General features: G+C 45.7%; 1 protein-coding gene and 1 long non-coding RNA gene across 2 annotated transcripts in view; one reads left to right on the plus strand and one right to left on the minus strand.

Moving 5' to 3' along the window:
- The window catches only part of HSDL2 (hydroxysteroid dehydrogenase like 2), a 48,143-nt gene extending 27,332 nt beyond the window's left edge, over nucleotides 1-20,811 (plus strand). The window contains exons 7-11 of the mRNA XM_081940913.1: nucleotides 4,890-5,084; nucleotides 8,813-8,884; nucleotides 10,226-10,447; nucleotides 17,542-17,670; nucleotides 19,834-20,811. Coding sequence (XP_081797039.1) covers nucleotides 4,890-5,084; nucleotides 8,813-8,884; nucleotides 10,226-10,447; nucleotides 17,542-17,670; nucleotides 19,834-19,946 — 731 coding nt within the window. The 3' untranslated portion in view covers nucleotides 19,947-20,811. The remainder of the gene's footprint in view (nucleotides 1-4,889; nucleotides 5,085-8,812; nucleotides 8,885-10,225; nucleotides 10,448-17,541; nucleotides 17,671-19,833) is intronic.
- The window catches only part of LOC309386015, a 35,831-nt gene continuing 16,811 nt past the window's right edge, over nucleotides 3,549-22,568 (minus strand). Inside the window, exon 3 of the long non-coding RNA XR_014174331.1 lies at nucleotides 3,549-3,602. This is a non-coding gene — a long non-coding RNA (uncharacterized lncRNA). The remainder of the gene's footprint in view (nucleotides 3,603-22,568) is intronic.

The raw sequence follows: 22,568 nt of genomic DNA on the forward strand, positions 1-22,568 counted from the left end.
GGGCCATTCTTTAAAATTTTCAGATACTGCCACTATAAGGTCCAAGGCTATTTTAATAAACTTCAAACAGGTTCATTTAGGTTCATTCATTCATTATCTTTCAAGTCCAAATGTTGTCTTCCCTCCAATAGCTAGTGGTAGAACTTCCAAAAGGCACCTGTATAAACAACTTGTACTCTTCCTACTATCACTGTCAGTAAACAAGCTGAAAGAACCTTGAATCTCAAGTGATCAAAGAGAAAGAAGAAAAAAGTGGCAGTGTAACTTCTTTTCCTCCTGTTGTTACAACCCTCTTTATAATCCTTCTTATTTTCTTCTTTATATTCCAAGTTTAAGAAAGAAAAAAAACCCTTAAATGGAGATAAAAAACAATTCAATCAATCAAATCAAGCATTATAAAAAAGAAGAGAATTTTAATCCATAGGTATAAGCAAAAGTGAAAAAAGAAGAAGAAAGAATTAATCCATTCAGTTTAAAAAATAGGGAGCTCCTGCAAAAGTTCCATCCGTTGGAAAAAAAATTAGAAACTGGATAACACACTAAGTTCAATGCAGATCAATCTCGCCGCCTACAGTCTCTTGTCCTCAATCTTAATTTAACTTAATTTTTTTTTCTTGGGTAGTCTCTTCCTCTAATAATAAAATTTCTTCACCAATTCGACACACTTTCTCTTTCCGCTTTCTTCCCATTCCGGAGCTGTCCCAACTTCAGCAGCTTCATTAGCTGCGTTTCTGTCGCCGGAAAAAAAGGCTGTCCCTGGGTCTTTCAGGGACTTTGCGATGTCCCTGAGATCAGCAGGAGGTGCCCTTCTCAATCACTGTCTCTGTGGGATGATTTTGGTCCAAATAGACCGTCTAGCAGCAGGAATAGCAGTCGATACTTTTGCCACTGGACAGTCCTTTTGGACCTAAACCGTCCCAAAGAGATGGTGACAGGGAAGAGTACATCCTGCTGATCTCAGGGACACCGCAAAGTCCCTGATTGATCCAGGAGAATCTCTTTGTACCGGCAACAGAAGCGCAGCCATTGAAGCTGCTGAAGTTGGGACAGCTCCGGAATGGCGGAATGGGAGGAAAACAGAAAGGGAAAGTGTGTCCATCTGGTGAGGAAATATTATAAAAGAAACTACCGCCCCCCCCCCAAAAAAAATTAAAGCTAAATTAAATTTGAAAACAGAAGAGAACAAGTGGCAAAATTAAGCTACATTAGACAGCATGTTATCCTTTTTTAAAAAATTTCTTTTACGGATGGAACTTTTGCAAATGTTTCCTATTCTTTAAATTGAAAAAATTTAAAGAATAGGAAACCCTACCCCCCCCCCTGAAGAAATACACCTTCTTAGCAAAAAAATTATATAATAATGGGATCTGGTTCAGGTGGCTGTTACCAGAAGACATGTTGATTTTTTGGGAGGGCAGTAGAATTAGAATTAATACAGTTGCGGAAGCAGAGGCTTTCATGAAAAAACATACTGCTCTATTAGGTGATGTGAGGGATCCTACCCAAGATACAAAGCAGGGAGGGGCTGAGGCTCTGCCAGTGGACGGGAGGGGGGGGGAGAGGAAACAGCAAGAAGACTCAGATCACAAAAGTGAATTGAAACACTATTTCAAATGTTGTTACAATGTATTTTTAAGGAAGTGACAAAAGTAAAATGATTGAAACATACTGATTTGGTGTTAAACTTAAAACTGCTAATATCTATGTAAATGTTCATAGTTTCTATTTTTCTTTTTTGTAAAAGTTGCGAGACCCAGGGGGGCTTCTCCTCCCCCCCCGCACGATGTAGCTGTCAAAATGTTCCATAACCTTTTACCCTTTTTCCTTTGTAAAATTTTTTAAAACCAATAAAAATTTTAAGAACAAACAAATAAATAAATAAATAAATTGAACGGATTAGTTTTTCTTCTACTTTTTATATTCTTTTTTTTTTATACCTATGAATTAAAATCTTTTTCCTTATTTTTATAATGCTGGATTGGATAAGGTTTTTTTGCTCCATTTAAGAATTTTGTTTTCTTTAAGCCTGGAATATAAAATATATAAAAGGAATACAAAGAGGCCTATAATAACAGAGGGAAAGGAAGTAACACTGCCACCTGGAGGCTTGGAAGGCTTGGAAATATTGTCTTTTCTCTTTTCTTTTTTCTCTTTGATCATTTGACTTTGCATTTCAAGGTTCCTCAGCTTGTTTACAGAGAGTGATAGTGAGAAGAGCATGGGTTGTTTATACAGGTGCTCTTCGGGAGCTTTATTGGCCGCTGGAGTGGAGTGAAAACAAAGCCTTATCTTGAAAGATTATAAATGAACTTGCTTTAAATTTAATAAAAAGTTTTCAATGCCAGAGTGGCAATGTTTACAAGTTGGAAGAATGGCGCAACATGAAAAAGAAACCTTAACATTGCAAAATATTATGTTTGAAATTCAAAAATTATTAGAAGTAACAGAGAAAATTGAGAAGAGATTGGAGAACATAGGTCGTAGAACAGTAAAATTTGATGGAAAAATTGGGGCTGTTCATCAAATGAAGAAAGTGGAGGTCAGAGTTCTAAAAACTGAAGGAAAAAATAAACAAAGAGACAAGAAAATTGTTGATACTGACAGTGAACTGAGCGTGGTTGGAAATGGAAAGAGTGGAATATGAAAAGGGGAGATAGATGGACTGGGGCTCTACCCCAGATTTCAAAGTATAGAAGAAGAAAAGAGAGAAGAATTGATGGAACTAAGGAGAGAAATTTTATCAGAAGCACTAGTGATAACCAAAGATAAGCTGATCGAAGAAGCAGATGGAGGGTTTCGAGCTTATACAAGATATACAATAAGCAATAAGTTGCGAAGAGAGGTCCATACAAAACTTACTAAGGAAATAACCAGAATACTAATGCCACAAATGGCAAGAGATATAAGACTGTGCTATTACTGGAAAGACACAGGTTGATGTAATGAAAGCTTATAATAAAAATTAAGTCAAATTTAGTTAAATTTGGAGCATTATGTATAAAATGAAGTGACAATGGATACAGTTAAATAATTGATTGATAATGATAATGTTCTGACCCTCCCTCCGTCCAGTAATGAATGCCGACGCAGGCTTAGCTGGATGCCACACTTTAATAACAGGACTACAATCTTGGTCGCTGAAAGCCCAAACACGAACCCACAGATAAGAACCTTGGCAGCAACCCAGACTCCAACAGATAAAGATAACACTTCTCTTACAAACAGGAATCCAAAACAGTTCAGACCAGACGTACTGCAGATTACTTTAAACGGTTGTGTCTTGCAAGAAATCTCCTCCCCAAATCTCTGTTTATATAAGCTCTTGGGAGGGGCCACGCCCCAACCACCTGAGCTTCATTATCTTTTATGAGCTTGTTTCCGGAGCAGCTGTTGCCTTTGTTTCTCCGCCCGTCTTAATCTGGCGTCAGAGACAAACTCCCTCCGATCTTCCCACTGCTCCATGCCTCAGGCGCCTCCTGGTGGCCAACCAGCCTCTCTGGTCCTTGCTCTGCATCTGAACCCTGCCCAGGGTCCTCCACCTCCTTCATAGCCGACTCATAGGGGTCGTCACTATCTGAGTCGCTCAGCAGCTGCAAAGGGTCCTGCTGGGTCACAACAGATAATAATGCATATGGTTTAGAAACTCTGTTATTAAATATAACCAATTTTTATTTAGAACATGTTATAAAGATGTAATGTTACTGGATGATATTGGGAAGAGCTAATGGAATGCCATTATGTGGTTTTGCTTTAAATCTGGAATATTTTATTATATAAAAGGATATATAAAAGGACATAAAAACAATTATAGTCAAATGAAGGTTGAGGTATGATGATAGTAATATCTATAAATATATTTGATTTAAAATATATGATTTGATATGAATTGTAGGTGATGACTGTGGAAGGGATGCACGGAGGTTTTTGTAACCAATCGACACACTTTCTACAATTTGTAATGGAAGATGGTTTTGTGCTTTTTGTGTGTGTTTTGTCTGTTTGTGTTTATTCAAAAATAAAAAAAATAAATCTTTATTAAAAAAAAGAATGGAGCCAGATAAAAGGCTCTTGGGGTGGTTGACAATGGGAAGGAAAAGCAACAGGTGTCTGGGTTGTGAGTGGATATTGTGAGCTGCACCTGACCATTTGTCCAAGGCTGCACTTTTGATATTCCTTTTTCAGAGCAGACAGAGGTCTTGGAGGTCTTTTAGTCCTGCTCTGGCAGGCAACCCTATACCATTTCAGACAAATAGTTGTCCAATCTCTTCTTAAAAACCTCCAGTGTTAGATTCACAACTTCTGGAGGCAAGTCTTTCCACTGATTCTGTTAGGAAATATCTTCTTAGTTCTAGGTTGCTTCTCCTTGATTAGTTTCCATCCATTGCTTCTTGTCCTGCCTTCAGGTGCTTTGGAGAATAGGTTGACCCTCTCTTCTTTCTGGCAGCCCCTTAGATATTGGAAAACTGCTATCACGTCTCCCCATGTCCTTCTTTTCATTAAACTAGACATACCCAATTCCAGTATTAGTTCCTCATATGTTTTAGCCTCCAGTCCCCTAATCATCTTTGTTGCTCTCCTCTGCATTCTTTTTAGAATCTCAACATCATTTGTTACATTGTGATGTCCAAAACTCGATGCAGTAGTCCAAATACCAAGGCATTATAAAGTGGCATTAATGCTTCACATGATTTTGATTCTAACCCTTTGTTAATATAGCCTAGGACTGTATTGGCTTTTTTGGCAGCTGCAAGACCCTGCTGGCTCATATTTAAATGGTTGTCCACTAGGACTTCAAGATCTCTTTCACAGTTACTACTATTGAGTCAGGTGCCAGCTATACTATCAAAAAATCATTATTAAACCAACCCCTTCCTTCTTCTGTGTTTTAGCTATATACACCTCTGCAATGGATATGCTGGGAGGAGCTGGTGTGGAAAAACAATGCAGGAAAACAGACATTTTAGCAGATGCCGCCTATTGTATTTTATCAAAGCCAAAAAGTTTCACCGGAAACTTCATTATTGATGAGGTTTTATTGAGAGAAGAAGGGATTAAGAACTTTGATGTATATGCAGTCGCTCCAGGTAATGTGCATGTAATTTTTAACACATGGAATTGTGTACTACACCAAAATTACTACAAATTATATGTCAGACCCCTAATTGATACACAATTGCTAACATACATCACACTAATTTCAGTTGCTTCTAATTTTATGTATTACTAAGCGTACCCAGCCAAATACATTTCTAGTTTTGTTACCTTGATTATATTAATATTTTCAATTTCCCAAAAAATGATTTTTAATTACAGGTAGTGCTCGACTTACACCAGTTTGCTCAGTAACTGTTCAAAGTTACAACGGCACTAAAAAAAAGTGACTTATGACCAATTTTCACACTTGCAACCGCTGCATGGTTCTCCCATGGTCCCATGATCAAAATTCAGATGCTTGGCAACCGGCTCATATTTATGACGGTTGCAGTGTCCCAGGGTCATGTGATGACGTTTTGCGACCTTCTGTCAAGCCAAGTCAATGGGGAAACCAGATTCACTTTACAACTGTGTTACTGACTTAAAAACCGCAGTGATTCACCTAACAGCTGTGGCAAGAAAGGTCGTAAAATGGGGCAAAACTCACTTAACCGTCTCACTCAGCAACGGAAATGTTGGGCTCAATTGTGGTCGTACGTCGAGGACTACCTATATTACAGCAATTCTTATGACATCTAGTCATTTTACTTTGGGAAAAGTGTTTTATGTATGGGTGTGTCTGTATATAAAATCACAAACAAGACCGTATCTCCCTCTACAGGTAATCCCTGGGTTACGAGCGTTCTCTTAGCGAACATTCAAAATTACACGATAAGCGCCCGCTAGAGTTTATGACCAAGTCCCAAAACTATGAATCTTGCAGCACCATGGCAGCTGTTTGCCCTTACAAACAACCACAGAGGCTCTGCAACATTTGTCCTGCATATTGCAGGTTGAAGTGGAGCTTTGGAAGGGCAGATCCGCTCCTCCGATGCTCCGGGCTTCTGTGGGCCTCCAATAGCACATTGCAGACCGAAATGGAGCAAAGACCTTGTTTAAGACATATGACCATAATGGTGACTGCCTGTACGGATCATAAGTTATGATGTGGTTGTAAGCCATGTGATGGACTTGATTTTACAATCTTTTTTGTGGTGATCATTAAGCGAATACCACAGTCATTAAACAAACCCATGGGAGCAGTCCCCAGCCTTTGCAGCTTGGCAGCCCAGCTAGGCAGGAGAGGGGGAACCAGGCTGCGTGAAGGGTGGGCAGGCCCCCACGTCCGTGTGCACGCAACTCGACTGCAAGTGGAGCTGCACATGTGCACCGGCCTTCCGCTTGTGCAAATGAGCTGCTTGTGTGCTGGCATGTTGCTCGCAAGGCCTGGTTCCGAACAGACCATGGTCGGGTAATGGGCTGCGATGCAGGGGTTTGGGGACCCCTGCGCTATGGCACAGTTTTGCTGAAACACAAAAGTGCCAATTTTCAGCAAAATATGTATATGTGACTGCAGAATGCTGCAAACGGCTGTAAATGCAGTTGTATTGCCAATGCCTAGCAAGTTTTCCCCAAACGATTCCATCTTTCCCATGAAATTCTACGTCCTGCGGATAGAAATTATAAACTAACAATGGCAACTGCATACAAAGAGAATTTGTACAAAATGTTTTATAGATGGCATATGTCAGGGGTGGCGAACAAGTTCGACAAAAAGAGCCAAAATTTTAAACTGTGAGAGTCAGAGAGCCACACCACGCAGTGACCTGCCAAAACAGACCCGGAAGCAATGTTCCGTCTAATTTTTTTTCGATGTGAACAGAAAAGTATAGTGTTTGAGCGGCACATTTTCATGCCTGAGCACCCGAATTTTTTTCACAGATGTCACCTAAGACAACAACGAAATCAGTATTATTTGAAACTCAAAGTTATGTTTCTTCAAGGTACCCGCTTAATTCAAAGTGTTATATAATATCAGTATCACTTAACAACGCTCCTGCTTAGCAACCAAAATGTTGGCTCAGAAACTCTGGCATTTGAAGCACGAAACTCTTAAAGCTGTCAAGTTACAAGACCCTTGCACCCCTAACCCTTTAGGGAAAAAAACCCCCAGGGGTCTTCAAACCTGACAGCTTTAACACTTGTGGACTTCAACTCCCAGAATTCCTCCTCCAGTCATGTTGCAGCGACGTCATCCGCGTGGATCTGCTCCATCTTTGCTTTCTTCATTGTGGGCAGGGCTTCTGCTGAAGATGCCGACGAGTACGAGTTGCCACCAGAATAACTGCTGCTACTTCCTCCTCCTCCTCCTCCAACAGAATCACCAGATTTGCTCCTGAGCTCAGCGCTGGGTTACCTCTGCCCCCTCCCCCTCCTCCGTGCTTTTGAGGAGCCATGAGGCTTTTTCCCCCCTGCTCCCCCCCCCCGCCTTCCTACTGGCTCCTCAAAAGCACGGCGGAGGAGGAGGAGGGGGCAGGGGTAACCCAGCGCTGACTGAGCTCAGCTGATCCGAGCGGAGGGGAGGCGCTGCTGCCACGCGCGGAGATGCCGGCTGGAGCTTTGGTGGCTTCATCTCAGCCGCAGCGCCGGGCGGCAAATCCGGCAGTGCTGCCTGTTAGAGGAGGATGAGGAGGAGGTGGCAGCAGTTCTTCCGGTGGCGGTGGGGGCTTTGGGGCTTCACAACTAGCCTCAGTCGCCCCGTCCTCCTCAAAGCAAGTCTGGGGAAGTCCTTTGCAGGCGCGGCCCATTCTAGCTGCCTGCAAAGGACCTCCCCAGCTTCCGAAAGGGAGCGCGCGATCCGAGCCACAGTATACTAAATAATGATAAGAGGCAAAGAGCCTCATTTATTTTGGCCGGGAGCCGCATGCGGCTCCCGAGCCGCGTGTTCGCCACCCCTGGTATATGTCATCTAAAAGAATGCCAAAAATGTTTAAATAGACAAATCAACTAAATGTTGGAAATGCCACCAGATGCCGGGGTCATATTATCATATGTGGTGGATATATGTAGAAGCAAAATAATACTGGGCAAAAATTCGAATGTGGTTGGAGAAGATGATGTAGCAACATATTGATTCAAAACCTGAATTGTTTTGGTTGGGTATCCTGCTAGGAAAATATAGTAAAGTAAATGTATATTTGATTATTTTGGAAAAATTGGAAAGTGGAAGAAATCGCTGCAGATGAAAACATGATTAAGAAAATATTAGAATGTGCAGAAATGAATAGATTAACACTAGCAATTAAAGGAAGAATCTGATTATTATAATATAGGGGGTTATTTTATCATTTGTTAGAAAATGAATATGGAAAAAAATGTATTATAACATTAAATAAATTAGGAAGAGAAATGTTATATGTTAATTTTTAATGTTAAGATAATATATATATAAAGAATATGGTGGTAAGTTTTAACTATTATAACACAAAAAAATTGTACTCAGATGACACACAGATTAGTGAATGATGAAATGTTTGTATTAAAGGAAAAAAATAAAAAAAATAAAAAAATATTCTGTATCCTAGACAATTGGTTAAAAAATTCTGATGCACTATTGAGTTCCATAGCCTATATGCATGTTTACATTTGGAAATCATGACCCATTCTGGTTTCTGAAATGGATCTTTGCAAATATTTAAATATGTGTATGCATGTATGATTGCATTTGTATGTTTATTTTAAATAACACCAATACTTGCCACAATAATAGTTTGACATTATCATATGAAGGGTAAATCTTTTTTTTTTAAACACCTTATTATTTCTATTTGCATTTTAGGTTATCCTTTGATACCAGATTTTTTTTTAGATGTGGATCCTGATACGATAGCAATGAAAATGGAAGCACAAGGTAAAGAAACTACTTTGTCTCTATCACTTGCTAGCCCAGGATTGAAGAAGGAGAAGTGGTGGGGGGGCAGGATTCCTGCTGTCCCTCATCATTTCATTCTTCTCCAGATCAGTTCTGGAAAGAATGCTGGAATAATGCGAAACATGTGAAATCTGCAAGACTGGGAAAATGGATCGGTTCTATCAAGACTTTGGTTATTGGACAAATTCATTTTGATACAAGCCAATGGCTGGATTCACGAATCACAATAAACCATAATGTAGTTTGTTTGGTTTTTATATTAGGATATTGTGTTAGTCTGGTTTGTAGAATATGATGTAGGGCAAGAAGCATGAGGGTGCAGTGGCTAGAATGCAATACTGCAGGCTAATTCTGCTGACTCACGATTACCAGTAGTTCGGTAGTTCGAATCTCACCGGCTCAAGGTTGACTCAGCCTTCCATCCTTCCGACGTCGGTAAAATGAGGACCCAAATTGTTGGCGGTGAACTGCTTAGAGAGGACTATAAAGTACTATGAAGTGCTATATAAGTCTAAGTGCTATTGTTATTAATGACAATGGAGATAGTCTTTGCTCCAGCGGCTCGTGTCCTAGCAGTAGGTGGCATGGTGAGCTCCTGTCACTTGCCTCAGCTTCTGCCCACCTAGCAGTTCTATGTGAGTAGATAAATAGGTACCATTTTGATGGGGAGATGAGCCAGCACTTTGTGCAGACGGTTGGACTCCTGCTGGCGCTGGACCTTCCCAGTTGTGACACCTGTTTGTGAGATGGCTTTGGTGGAGGGAAAGAGCCTTGGATGACACTGCAGGAAAGCCATTCGTATTTCTTTCTGGTGCAGCGCTAGCTCACCACCCTATGGCACACCTTGGAAGATGTGCGGGCATGAACAAAGCAAGGCTAGCAGTCAGCCAAACTACTACTCTGAATTAGCCTTGTAGTCTCCTGGCTAATGTAACCATACACCAAATAAATAAATTAATAAATTTAGGACAAAGCATTTTTGTGGCTCATTCAGTTGGTTGATTAAGTAAAACTGACATAATTTTATATCTGTTTATTCTAATTGTAAATAAACATAAGCATTAGTTGTTATCAAGCGATGTTGTATCATCAGACTATTCCCCTTCAATTTAGCTTGTTCTGGTGGGATAGTTTTTATAACTGTTGATCTTTTTTTTCTGTTCAACAGAAATTCTAAGAATACTTTTAATAAAATGAGAAGGAAATCCTGAATACAGAATGGTAGAATCGGACTGAATTAAGAATAGGTCTCTCGAGATTTTAAATCATCCTTTACTGAAACCCAAACGCTAATTTTACTTCTTGCTGATGGTCCTATAGGAGCTTCTCCAACCTTCAAAGAAGGAAAAAAACAAGATATTGTGAAAAATGAAGGTCCTGATAAAACGAAGGCTGAAGGACCTGATAGAGACAAATTGCATGTACACTTTGCTGATGATAAACCAGCAGGGCCCGTAGCAGAAACATTTAAACTTATAAAAGGAATGATAAATGAAGATATTGTAAAGGCAACTCAAGGAGTTTATCAGTTTGAATTATCCGGTAAGGATTCTATACACATTTTAAGACATTGCATTGTACTAGATGGCCTCATGTGACAGAAAGCCACTTGAAGAGACTAGAAACATTTGAAATGTAGATTTATAGGCGGCTGTTACGTATAACTTGGGTTGAGAAAATCAGAAATGAGATGATAAGCTGCCTGGGAAAGCCAAGGGAAATCATCAAAACCATAAAAAAGCAAATTTTAGAATATTTTGGATATGTGATGCGATACCCGGAAAAATATGGCATACTTCACTTAATCCTCCAAGGAAAGATTGATGGCAAACGAGATCCAGGCAGAAAAAGAACATAATGGCGTCAAAATCTAAGGGACTGATTTGGACAAAACTCAACAGCACATTTTTGTGTGGCTGTTGATAAAAATAGGATCGCCAACATGATCGCCAATGTCTGATAATGGATATGCCACAAGAAGAAGAAGAAAGCCTCATGTAACTAAGAAGTTAGGAATCCACTAGAACAGTGATGGCTAACCATTTTTTGGATAGCGTGCCAAAAGCGTAGTGGGGGGGTCATGCGAGGGTGTGCCCACACCCATAATTCTATGCGGGCACACACACACCCTGCACATATGCAGGCGAACCTCCCCCCTTTTGGCTTGTTATGGACCCGTTTTTTGCCCTCCGCAGGCTCCAGAGGCTTTCTAGGAGCCTGGGGAGGGCGAAAACAGCCTCCCCACTCCCCGGAGGTCTTCAGGAGGCTTCCCTAAAGCCTCTGGTGGGCGAAAAATGGCCCTAAGGGCAACCCAGAAGTTCAGGAAAGGTGACTTCCAGGTTGCCTGTAGGGCCGTTTTTCGCCCTCCGGAGCCTTCAGGGAAGCCTCCGGAGGGTGAAAAATGACCAAAAAAGAAGACCGAAGTCAGCTGGCACGTGGTGGAGCTGATAGGGCAACACTTCACATGCCCTAGCAAATGGCTCTGCATGCCACCTGTGGCACGCATACCATAGGTTCGCCATCATGACACTAGACAATCTGTATCCTGTTGGATCATTTCAGAGATATTTCCTTAATTGAATATGGAAACAGAAAGACCACAACAAATTGCTGTGGGAGCAGGCACGACTTCTGACTTCCTGCCAGTTTCCCCATTTATTTTGCTTGCGGTAAGCTAACAAGGAGAAAGTCAGAGGAAGCCATCAGGTTCAAGGCCAACAGGCAGGTAGATAGCCATCAGGTGGGGAAGGCAGCAAGAGGATGTTGTGATGTGTAGGTTAGGAATTGGGGTGTAATGGGGTAAACAAGAAGTGCTGCTCAGGTTTTGGAGGGTATATGGGTGTGTGCAAGTGGTGCTGCGTAGGTTGGTAGGCCATGTGGGGAAGTGATTTCGATAGATCATGCAGGAGAGAGGTGCAGGTCAAGAAGGATGCATAGGGGTTGAAGCAGTTGCTAAAAAAGCGGTTGTTAAATAAGTGTTACATTCCTTTCCTCCCTGGTTTCCGATCGGGGATTCCCTTGTTGCCAGCCAGCAACAGCCATGCTGCGCCTTAGCCAATCAGGCGCGGCATGGCTGAAGGCGGGCTGACCGGCGTTTCTAATTGGATCCTTGGCCTGACAGCTCTTCGTATAAATAGCTGTCAGGCTAAGGAACAGTGCTTCTCTCCTGTTTGACTTCTTGCTGTCAATTCCTAATAAATTAGAGTTGGACGTTCCTCAGTTGTCGAGCCTCGTTTTTCCCCACACTTCTTCACTGGCGACGAAGGTGGGATTCTCCTGAGGCGACGACCCTGACGGAACCCGACCTCTTACACAGCCGCTTGAGTTTAGCTCCCCGAGCCGCACAACTTCAAGCCGAAATGTCTTCGCTTCCCCCGTTCGCTCCCTTCGGAACCGATGGAGAGGGATGGACGGGATTTTTGGAGCGCTTTGAGTGCTTCCTTCGAGCCAACGGAAAACGGGGTATTCCGATGGAGGAGAAGTGCAGCTTCTTCCTCAGTAGCTGCGGAACCCCGATGTTCAACGCCGCCCGGGCGTTGGCAGCCCCTGTGCCAGTCCACGACCTCGACTGGGACACGCTGATGGCCAAGCTGAAGGGACATTACGCCCCGACCCCATCGAAAATCACCAGGCGGTACGCTTTCCGTCAGTGCGTCCAGAAGCCGCACGAAGACGTCAGCCAGTTCCTCCAGTCCTTGCGGACCACAGCCATACCCTGCGAGTTCCCAGACTTGGAGGACAACCTGGTGGAACAATTCGTAAGCGGCATCAGGGACCGCTGGCTGAGGAGGCGTCTCCTGGCTCGGCCAGAAATCACCCTGTCAGAGGCGGTCGCTGAGGCACGGGCGGCGGAGTTGTCGGAGCAATCCGTCGCTGAGATGGACCGCCACCCGTTTCAATCTTCCCCAGCGCAGACCTGCCTCATTGATCAGCTGGTGCCCATCCCGAGCCCGGCTGAGGAAGAGGAAGAACTCGTGGCTCGCCTGGCAGAACTGCAAAGACGCCGCAATCCGCGACCTCCGCGCCAGACTGTGACAGCCTGCCTTGGCTGCGGTGGCAGCCACGACCGGTCCGCCTGCCCATTCCGGGCATCCATCTGCCGCCGGTGTTCGAAAAAAGGGCACCTGGCCCAAGTTTGCCGAGCTGTGCTACCACCACCATCCCTGGGAGCCACAGGCCAGCAGATGACAGCCGGACCGCAGCAGCAGCCCCGCCGCCAGCCGCACTCGAAAGCCAGCTGTTACACCGTGGAGCCAGGCCCAGCAGCCGCCCCTGCTGAGGCGATCTACCAGGCCTCCGCAGGTGCGGACAGAATCAAGGCGTCAGTCCTCATTGAGGGCGCGCCTTGCGTAATGGAGGTGGACTCCGGCTCGTCCCGCTCCTTAATTGCCTGGGCAGACTTTCATAAACTGTGCCCCGGCGTCCTTAAACGCCAGCTGCCTGCTAGCCCCGTGGCCTTAAGGGACTATCAGGGGTCACTTATCCCAACCCTGGGCTGCCATACAGTCAGGGTTGAATACGGGGGGTTTTCGGGGTGCCTGCCAATCCTAGTGGTTGAGAAGCCCCTCCCCGCTTTATTGGGGCTAGATTGGTTCCCCGCCCTTGGTCTCTCCGTGCAGGGGGTGCACTCCATCTCAGACACGCCCCCTGACGTAGCTGCTGTCATCTCCGCCTACGCGGACGTCTTTGACGGCCAGCTGGGACTATACAAGGGCACCCCATCTCTCTTAATTTAGATCCCCAGGTTGCTCCCATTAGGCTGAAGGCCCGCAGGGTGCCTTTTGCCTTAAGGGCCAAAGTTGATGAGGAGATTGACCGCTTACTGGCGCAGGGCGTATTGGAGCCTGTTGACTACTCACGTTGGGAGACCCCTATAGTGGTCCCTGTGAAGGCCGACGGCTCCATACGCCTCTGCGCCGATTTTAAATCCACCATCAATTTGGCCCTTCAGGCAAACCCCTATCCAGTCCCTGTAGTACAGCACCTGCTCCACTCCCTGGGGCAGGGCTGTATTTTCGCGAAACTGGATATGGCGCAGGCCTACCAGCAGCTCCCGGTGGATGACGAAGCGGCGGCCGCGCAGACTATCGTCACCCACCGAGGGGCTTTCCGTTGCTGCCGCCTCCAATTCGGCGTTTCCGTGGCCCCGGGGATCTTCCAGAGCCTCATGGAGCGATTGCTCCATGGGCTCCCTGGCGTGGTACCCTATTTCGACGACGTCCTGATCGCTGCATCCAGCCGCTCAGGACTCCTCGAAGTACTGGGGAAGGTCCTCGACCGTTTTAGGGGCGCGGGTCTCAAATTAAAGCGCAGCAAATGCTCATTTGCTGTGCCTAAAGTGGACTTCCTCGGTTTCTCCATAGACGCCCACGGAATCCACCCCACCCCTGCGAAAGTCGCAGCCATCAAGAACGCCCCCACCCCCGCCTCTAAGACGGAGCTGCAGTCGTTCTTGGGGCTTTTAAATTTCTACGCGCCATTTCTGCCGCACAAGGCGTCACTAGCCGAGCCGCTGCATCGGTTACTCGACCGATCGGCGGCCTGGCGCTGGGGCAGCCGTGAAGCGCATGCGTTCGCGGCTGTCAAAGACATGCTGACGTCAGAGGCAGTCCTAGTCCAATATAGTGACAGGATGCCCCTGACTCTTGCGTGTGACGCCTCCCCCGTGGGTTTGGGGGCTGTCCTGAGCCACGTACTCCCCAACGGCTCGGAAGCCCCCATAGCTTTTTATTCCCGGACACTCTCTCCAGCGGAGAGAAATTACAGCCAGATCGACAAGGAGGCTCTGGCTGCCGTGTCCGGGGTTAAAAAGTTCCACGAATACCTCTACGGACGGCATTTCACGCTCTACGCTGACCACAAGCCGCTCCTTGGGCTTCTGGCCGGTGACCGTCCGACCCCTCCCATTCTGTCTCCCCGAATGACACGTTGGGTGGAGTTCCTAGCGGCATACTCGTATGCCCTGGTCTACCGCCCTGGCAAGCAGCTGGGGCATGCTGATGCCCTCAGCCGCTGCCCCTTGCCCGTCTCAAACCCTCAGACAGTGCCTTGCCTGTCTGTTTTGGCCATTGCAGACCTCGCCTTGCTGCTCTCTGCGGGCGATGTGGCGGCAGCGTCTCTGGCCGACCCCACCCTCTCCCAGGTGATGACCTGGGTTCTGCGGGGGTGGCCTGGGGGGCCGGTGTCCGACGGCCACCGCCCCTACAAGGCCAGGCAGTTAGAGCTGTCCCTTCACAGTGGGTGCCTCCTGTGGGGGGACAGGGTGATCATTCCACCCACACTGCGTGACCAGGTGCTGTCTCGCCTCCATGAGGGCCACCCTGGCATTGCGCGCATGAAGGCATTGGCGCGCAGCTATGTCTGGTGGCCCCGTCTGGACGACGAGATAGCTACCTGGGTTGCCAGGTGCTCGACCTGCCAGGTCTCCCGTCCAGCGCCTCCGGCGGCCCCGCCGCGGGAGTGGGAGATTCCCCGCGGCCCGTGGTCACGCCTCCACCTGGATTTCGCTGGGCCTTTCCGAGACCAGGTTTTCCTGGTTGTGGTGGACGCTTACTCGCGCTGGGTGGAGCTCATACTCATGACCTCCACCACAGCCGAGGCCACTGTCCGAGCACTAATGCGTCTGTTTGCCACCCACGGCTTGCCGGACGTCGTTGTGTCGGACAATGGTCCTCAGTTTGCGTCCACCGTGTTCCCGGGTTTCCTGGCCACCCAAGGCATCCGGCATGCCCTCGTCGCTCCCTATCATCCGGCCAGCAATGGCCGGGCGGAACGCGCTGTCCGCTCGGCCAAGGACGCCCTTGGACGAATGGACAAGGGCGACTGGCCCACGAGGGTGGCTGCTTACCTCCTGGTTCAGCATTCCACCCCGTGTCCATTGTCCGGAAAAACCCCCGCTGAGCTGCTGATGGGCCGGCGCCTGCGGACCACCTTAGATAGGTTGCACCCAACCTATTCTGAGGCACAGCCGAGCAACCTGGGGCCCCCTCCCCGTTCCTTTCGTGAGGGCGATCCAGTATGGGCAAGGGCTTTCTCCGGGGATTTTAAGTGGGTGCCTGCCACCGTCACTTTTGTAACCGGCCCCTGCTCTTACAGGGTCCGGACCGCCGACGGTGCAGACTGGCGCCGCCACGTGGATCAATTAAGGCGTCGCGAACCTTTGGATCCACACAACAACCCCGCAGGGTCGGCCTCGCCAATTCCACCCGAGGCCCTGGGGTTGGCGCCGCACCCGTTTTCCCCGCCGTGGCAGTTGCCCAGACCGCAGGACGTTTCGGCAGAGACTGTTCCAGGCGCCTTCCGCCTTCCACAGCCCTCCATCGTTCCAGCCCCCGTTGGGCTACCAGCTCCGCCATTGCAACCGACATTGGCCTTCCCTCAATCAGGCCAGCCTTTCCATAGTTGTATTTCAAAATTCCCTGTCTCAAGCCCGCCAGCGGCCGCGCCACCCCGGCCCTGCCTACCTGCTCCTGAGTCTCCACCTCCTCCTCCGGCTGGGGTAGGCCTTCAAGATGGCGCCCGGAGCTCCACTCCCTCCAGGGAGGAGCTCCCACGGACACCACCTCCTCCTCCGACGATCTGCCCTGTTCTGAGGCGGTCTGGGCGTGTCCGACGCCGCCCAGCCTATCTCAGCGACTACGCATGCTCCACTGTTACGCATGCGTCCTCGCTAGGGGGGAAGGAGTGTTACATTCCTTTCCTCCCTGGTTTCCGATCGGGGATTCCCTTGTTGCCAGCCAGCAACAGCCATGCTGCGCCTTAGCCAATCAGGCGCGGCATGGCTGAAGGCGGGCTGACCGGCGTTTCTAATTGGATCCTTGGCCTGACAGCTCTTCGTATAAATAGCTGTCAGGCTAAGGAACAGTGCTTCTCTCCTGTTTGACTTCTTGCTGTCAATTCCTAATAAATTAGAGTTGGACGTTCCTCAGTTGTCAAGCCTCGTTTTTCCCCACACTTCTTCAATAAGGACTACCTGTATGGTGAAATCAATAGACCTTGACTAATTTACAACTTACTTAGACCCCACTGATGTATGTGCACCTGCCCTGAATTTGGATCAAAGTTTATATGACACCAGTTCTTTTCAATAATGCTAAGTAGCTTAAAAACGTATAAACTGAGAGGAAGAGCGGGATACAAATCTAAATTGCACAGGGATATCAAAAGATGGAGTTGAAAGTAATTTAAAAGCTATTGAAATCATTACCAACAGATGTAGGACACATACAATTGGCTTTTAGTTGTGTGTTCTCTCTCTCTCTCTCTCCCTCTCTCCCTCTCTCTCTCTCTCTCTCTCTCTCTCTCTCTCTCTCTCTCTCTCTCTCTCTCTCTCTCTCTCTCTCTCTCTCTCTCTCTCTCCCTCCCTCCCTCCCTCCCTCCCTCCCTCCCTCCTCCCCCTCTCTTACAGGTATTTCAGTGAAAATTGCAATTTGAATGTTACATTGAAGTTGCTTAGTTCACGGGTCTCCAACCTTGGCAACTTTAAGACTTGTGGACTTCAGCTCCCAGAATTCCTCAGCCAGCAACGTCCACAAGTCTTAAAATTGCCAAGGTTGGAGACCTCTGGTTTAGCTTGTAAATGAAAGAAACATCCTACTAATTTATCTCCTGTACATGGATTATTATTCTTGCTTTAGGTGAAGAAGGAGGAACATGGTACATTGATCTTAAGAACAAAGGTGGCAGTGCAGGAATTGGTGAGGCACCTGGAAAGGTCGATGTAATTATGAACATGTCTGGCAATGACTTTGTAAAAATGTTTTCAGGTAAGCAGCTTGAAAATGTTTGCCCTTGTTTAATCAGACCCCCCCCCCAATCTTTCATTTGGGTTATTGCTTTTTGAAATGGTTACTATTTTTAGAGACAGCTACCTATACAGTGGGAATGGTACTGAATTTTGAGGGAGGAATCCTGAAGTTGTACTGGGTGGTACTAAACTCAACTTTTAGTTTCTATTCAAAACCTACGCTAACATTTCGCAATTAATTAACGATGTACAGGCATTCAAATTGAGAATTAATGGGAGGGAAAATACCCATTTCAAAACAATGCTGCTCTAGTTACTCAAAACTGACACCAACTTCGTTTTTTACCGATGTTCTACTTTTGTACCCATCATCCTCTGGGTCACAGACAGGATCTAAGGCTATGACGGCAAATCTACGGCACGCATGCCGGAAGTGGAATGCAGAGCCATCTCTCTGGGCATGCAAGCCGGCACTCATTGCTCTTCCGGGTTCCGGCATGCCAGCCAGCTGGTCTTCACGTTTGCCGGAAACTGGAAAAGCAGCCCACCGGTGTTTCTGATGGCACTAAACTCAGCATGGAGGGTAAAGGAACTTTTTGAAAAACATTTTGTATATCTTCCATCAAGGAAGGGTACCCTAAGAATGGATCCCTGCCTGGATCTGAAGATAATCCCTGCCTGGATTCAAGCTGTCAAAGATCATAAGCAATTGGATTACTGGATTGTAATTGGATTACTGGATTTGTGCTGTTTTGGCACAGGTTTTGGGTAGTTAACACCATTGTGCTAAGTAGCAAGGTGGGTATATTTAATTGTGGTTTAGCTTCGGCACACTCGGTCAAGTGTGTTTATAGTAAACTCTGATTTAACAAAATATTCAAATCAGATTACTGTATTTTGCTTCAAACAAATATGTTTGAAGTTTTGTTTAATTGAAAACACAAAGTGCTTGTTTCAGAGCACTTTCATGGAAAAAATTAGAGTGAATAGTTATAGTGTACATTTTCTGTGTCCTCTTCATGTGCTATTTGCCTGAGATGTTAAGGAAACTATCATTTTAAATAAAAACAATTATAGCCATGTTTATCCCTACTGGGAGATAGAGAAAATCAATCCAAACTTTAGTGATATCTTTATTAAAAGCAACCAAAATGTTACAGCAGGGTTGACTTTTCAAGCTTTCAAGGAGCTTTGGAGGTCATCTTTAGGCAACATGTTACCAAAAATATAAGAAAGGGAAGAAAGAAGAAACTTTAAAAATTAGACTAGAAGCTTAACTTTGACCAGCAGGCTTAATGTCATGATATTTAGAGTTTCATGCTGGCATTTCTTGCCTTTTTGTTTTTTTTTGGGGGGTGACATCTAGAATTCTTCTGGAGAACTTGAAAGACCATATATCCTTTTAGGTCATTTTGGTAGTATCATATAGATATGGATTTTGGCCATTTGTTAAATGAAATTAGTAAAGAAAAAAAATTACAGAATCTCATATTATACCACTTCTGTTTAAAGTAAGGAGATGTATTTACTGAAAAACTACCTAGGTGCTATTATTAAATTCAATAGAAGGATTCAGGGAGGGAGATATTTAGCAATAGCACTTAGACTTATATACCGCTTCATAGTGCTTTACAGCCCTCTCTAAGCGGTTTACAGAGCCAGCATATTGTCCCCAACAACCTGGGTCTTCATTTTACCCACCTCAGTAGCATTGCTGCGTTACCTTCACTACTGGTTTGCTGTTTGCGTATCTGCGTATTCCGTTCACGCGCACCCCTGACTTGCGCTGTGTGAAATCCACCACCCCTGCAACAACCAGCTGATTGTTGGGGCTCACGCAGGCATCACACACTGTGCCTGCATGCCTTTTGCCATAAAACAGGTATAGAGTGCAGGCAAGCGGGCGAGGCAGCCAATAAGAGCCACCGTACCAGTTCGCTCTCAGCTGCTCTGGGCCACTACTGGTTTAGCCGAACTGGGAGCAACCCTCCTCTGCTCAGAAGGATGGAAAGCTGAGTCAACCTTGAGCCTGTTGAGATTCGATCTGCCAAACTGCTGGCAGCCGGTTATCAGCAGAAGTAGCCTGCAGTACTGCACTCTAACCACTGCACCACCGCGGAAATATAAACATATCTCAAATGTTTATGATGGCTTAATGTATTTTATCCTTTCTTTCCCCCAGGCAAATTAAAGCCAACGATGGCTTTCATGTCTGGAAAGCTGACAATCAGGGGAGATGTTGCCTTAGCCATCAGGTTGGAAAAACTGATGGCTCAATTCAATGCCAAACTTTGAAAATAAATGGAGGAAATTGGTATCACACTGAACTTTCAATAAATATGTAATGCTTTGCTGTTGAAGATAACGTCTCTTATTTAGCATATTTGCATAATAACTGGACCGTTCCTAACCTGTTTTGTTTGGAATTAAAGACTATTATTGATTAAAGGAAATATTTGCTGTATTCGCAGCACACCCGATAAGAGTTAACAGATCATCGATATTAAAAACACTGATTTGTTTTAATTAGACCATTACTATTTCTATTTTATTCTATTTTAATTTAGAAAACATTGCCATTTTGTTTTTTCTGAGATTTCTATGTATTTCTAAATTGAAGACACTATAAGCAAGAAGTTTAATGCCATGCAGAAAGACTCAGTTGTTCTGTTAATATTTTTAAAAAGTTGACATAAGTGCAATTTTTAAAATAAATAACTGTATTATCTCTGGTGAGAAGGGATTTTTTTTTGGGTTATATTATTAATGCTTGGAAGCACAAGTGCCTTTTAGATTTTTTTCATATGTTTCAGTAATTAAATGTAAGATGTTTGTGGTGCAAAATACTAATAACCAAAAGATGACGGAGGAAAGTAAATGTTTTCTGTCTCTTTCTCTCTCTTTCCACTTACCAGCCATCTAGATTTTTTGTAGCCCAGCTTGGTATCTCTACAATAATAGAATCAGGTATTTTTTTTAAGTTTTACCTCTCTGGAATTGCTCAGAGATTAACAACATCATTTCTATGTCCTGGTAAGATTGCCTCAGATATGGTAGTATTTTAAAATAATAACTTTTTTAAAAATACTGACTGCTTTCCATACTTGATTTCTGTCAAACTGTAACTACAGAAAGTGGAAATAAAACATATTCACATTTGTATGTGTGGTTAAATACATGATTTGTATATTATGGTTATGTTTTTTAAACATGATAGCCAGTTTGTTGCGGTGGTTAAGGCATCACACCATAAACACACCAGTTGTCAGTGTTCCAAATAACATCCAAAATTAAATCAGAGTCCAAGGCAAAGTATTGCTCAAAGTTCCAATTTATTAAGAGAGCCACGTTGGCACATCTGGGAAAACCTGAAAGTTGAAAGTTCACAATCTTGCCCCTAGACCCACAAGTCCATCACATAGTCCAATCTTCCACTGCCATGCTGGTAGTTCCACCCATCCACTTCTGGTCAGGTACAGAGGTGCAGAGACAACCTTGGTTTTCTAGAAAGGAATTTTATTTTGGCTATATAACATTTAACTCTGTACAATTTCCTCCCCCCATTTTCCCATAATAGAAAAGGCATAGTAGAATAATAGAAAGTGTGCCAGGCCAAAGATCTAAAGGGAATATGGCTGCAGGCCTGACACCCGTTCTAGTCCCTCCTTAGGCATAAAGCCAACTGGTGACTCTAGGCCAGTCACTTCCTCCCAGCCCTAGGAAGAAGCCAATGGAAAACCACTTTTTAAAAAGCTTGCCAAAAAAACCCTGCAGGGTCTTCTTGTCCAGGCAGTCCTGAAGAATAGACAAGACTAGCATGCGAAGAAGAGACTTCTTAAGGGTTTTTTACAGGGGCTTTTAAACCAAATTTTAAGGGGGGGGGTTTGATTCGGATGGCTCAGACAGGCTTGGGGGGGTAGTATGCCAGGGCACAGGCCAGAGCTAACTAATGGGCGTGGGTTGGGAGGGCTAGGAAGGGTTGGGATTCCGGGGGAGACGCTAAGCCATTCCATTGGAGGGTTCACCATCTCTACTGTTTGTGGGAGAGGCAGATATGGTGGGGGCCGAGGGCCAAATGATGTTCGGAGGACGCGGGTTTGCTGTTTAAGAGCGATCGCGCGTTCCGACCCTCATCGCCCTTTTCGTACTCAGTGCTGCCACTTGTGTGCTGGACCCGTGACCCTCTTGGTTAGTTTCGGCTTCCCAGGAGGTGACACGAGGCTGGCTCCAGGTGATTACCAACGCTTCATTGAGAGAGGGGTTCTTTCCCACCGCCTTGAAGGAGGCGGTGGTGAGGACACTCCTCAAGAAGCCTTCCCTGGACCCAGCTTCTTTAGCCAACTATCGTCCGGTCTCCAACCTTCGCTTTGTAGCAAAGGTTGTCGAGAGTGTGGTAGCACGTCAGCTTCCCCAGTACCTGGATGAAGCTGTCTACCTGGATCCGTTTCAGTCGGGTTTCAGGCCCGGGTACAGCACGGAGACGGCATTGGTCGTGTTGGTCGATGATCTCTGGCGGGCCCGGGACAGAGGCTGTTCCTCTGTCCTGGTCCTATTAGACCTCTCGGCGGCTTTCAATACCATCGACCATGGTATCCTACTGCGACGACTCGGGGGGTTGGGAGTGGGGGTCACTGTTTTATGGTGGTTCTCCTCCTACCTGTCGGATCGGTCACAGTTTGTGTTGACTGGAGGGCAGAGATCGACCCCAGGCACGTCACTTGTGGGGTGCCCCAAGGGTCGGTTCTCTCACCCCTCCTGTTCAACATATACATGAAACCGCTGGGTGAGATCATCCGTGGTTTTGGGATACGGTATCATCAATATGCTGATGATACCCAACTTTTCATCTCTAACCCAAACCACCCAAACGATGCCCTCGACGTGATGTCCTGATGCCTGGAGGCTGTGCGGATCTGG

Source organism: Natrix helvetica, assembly GCF_964273705.1.
Source record: "Natrix helvetica genome assembly, chromosome: 2".
Lineage (NCBI taxonomy): Eukaryota > Metazoa > Chordata > Lepidosauria > Squamata > Natricidae > Natrix > Natrix helvetica.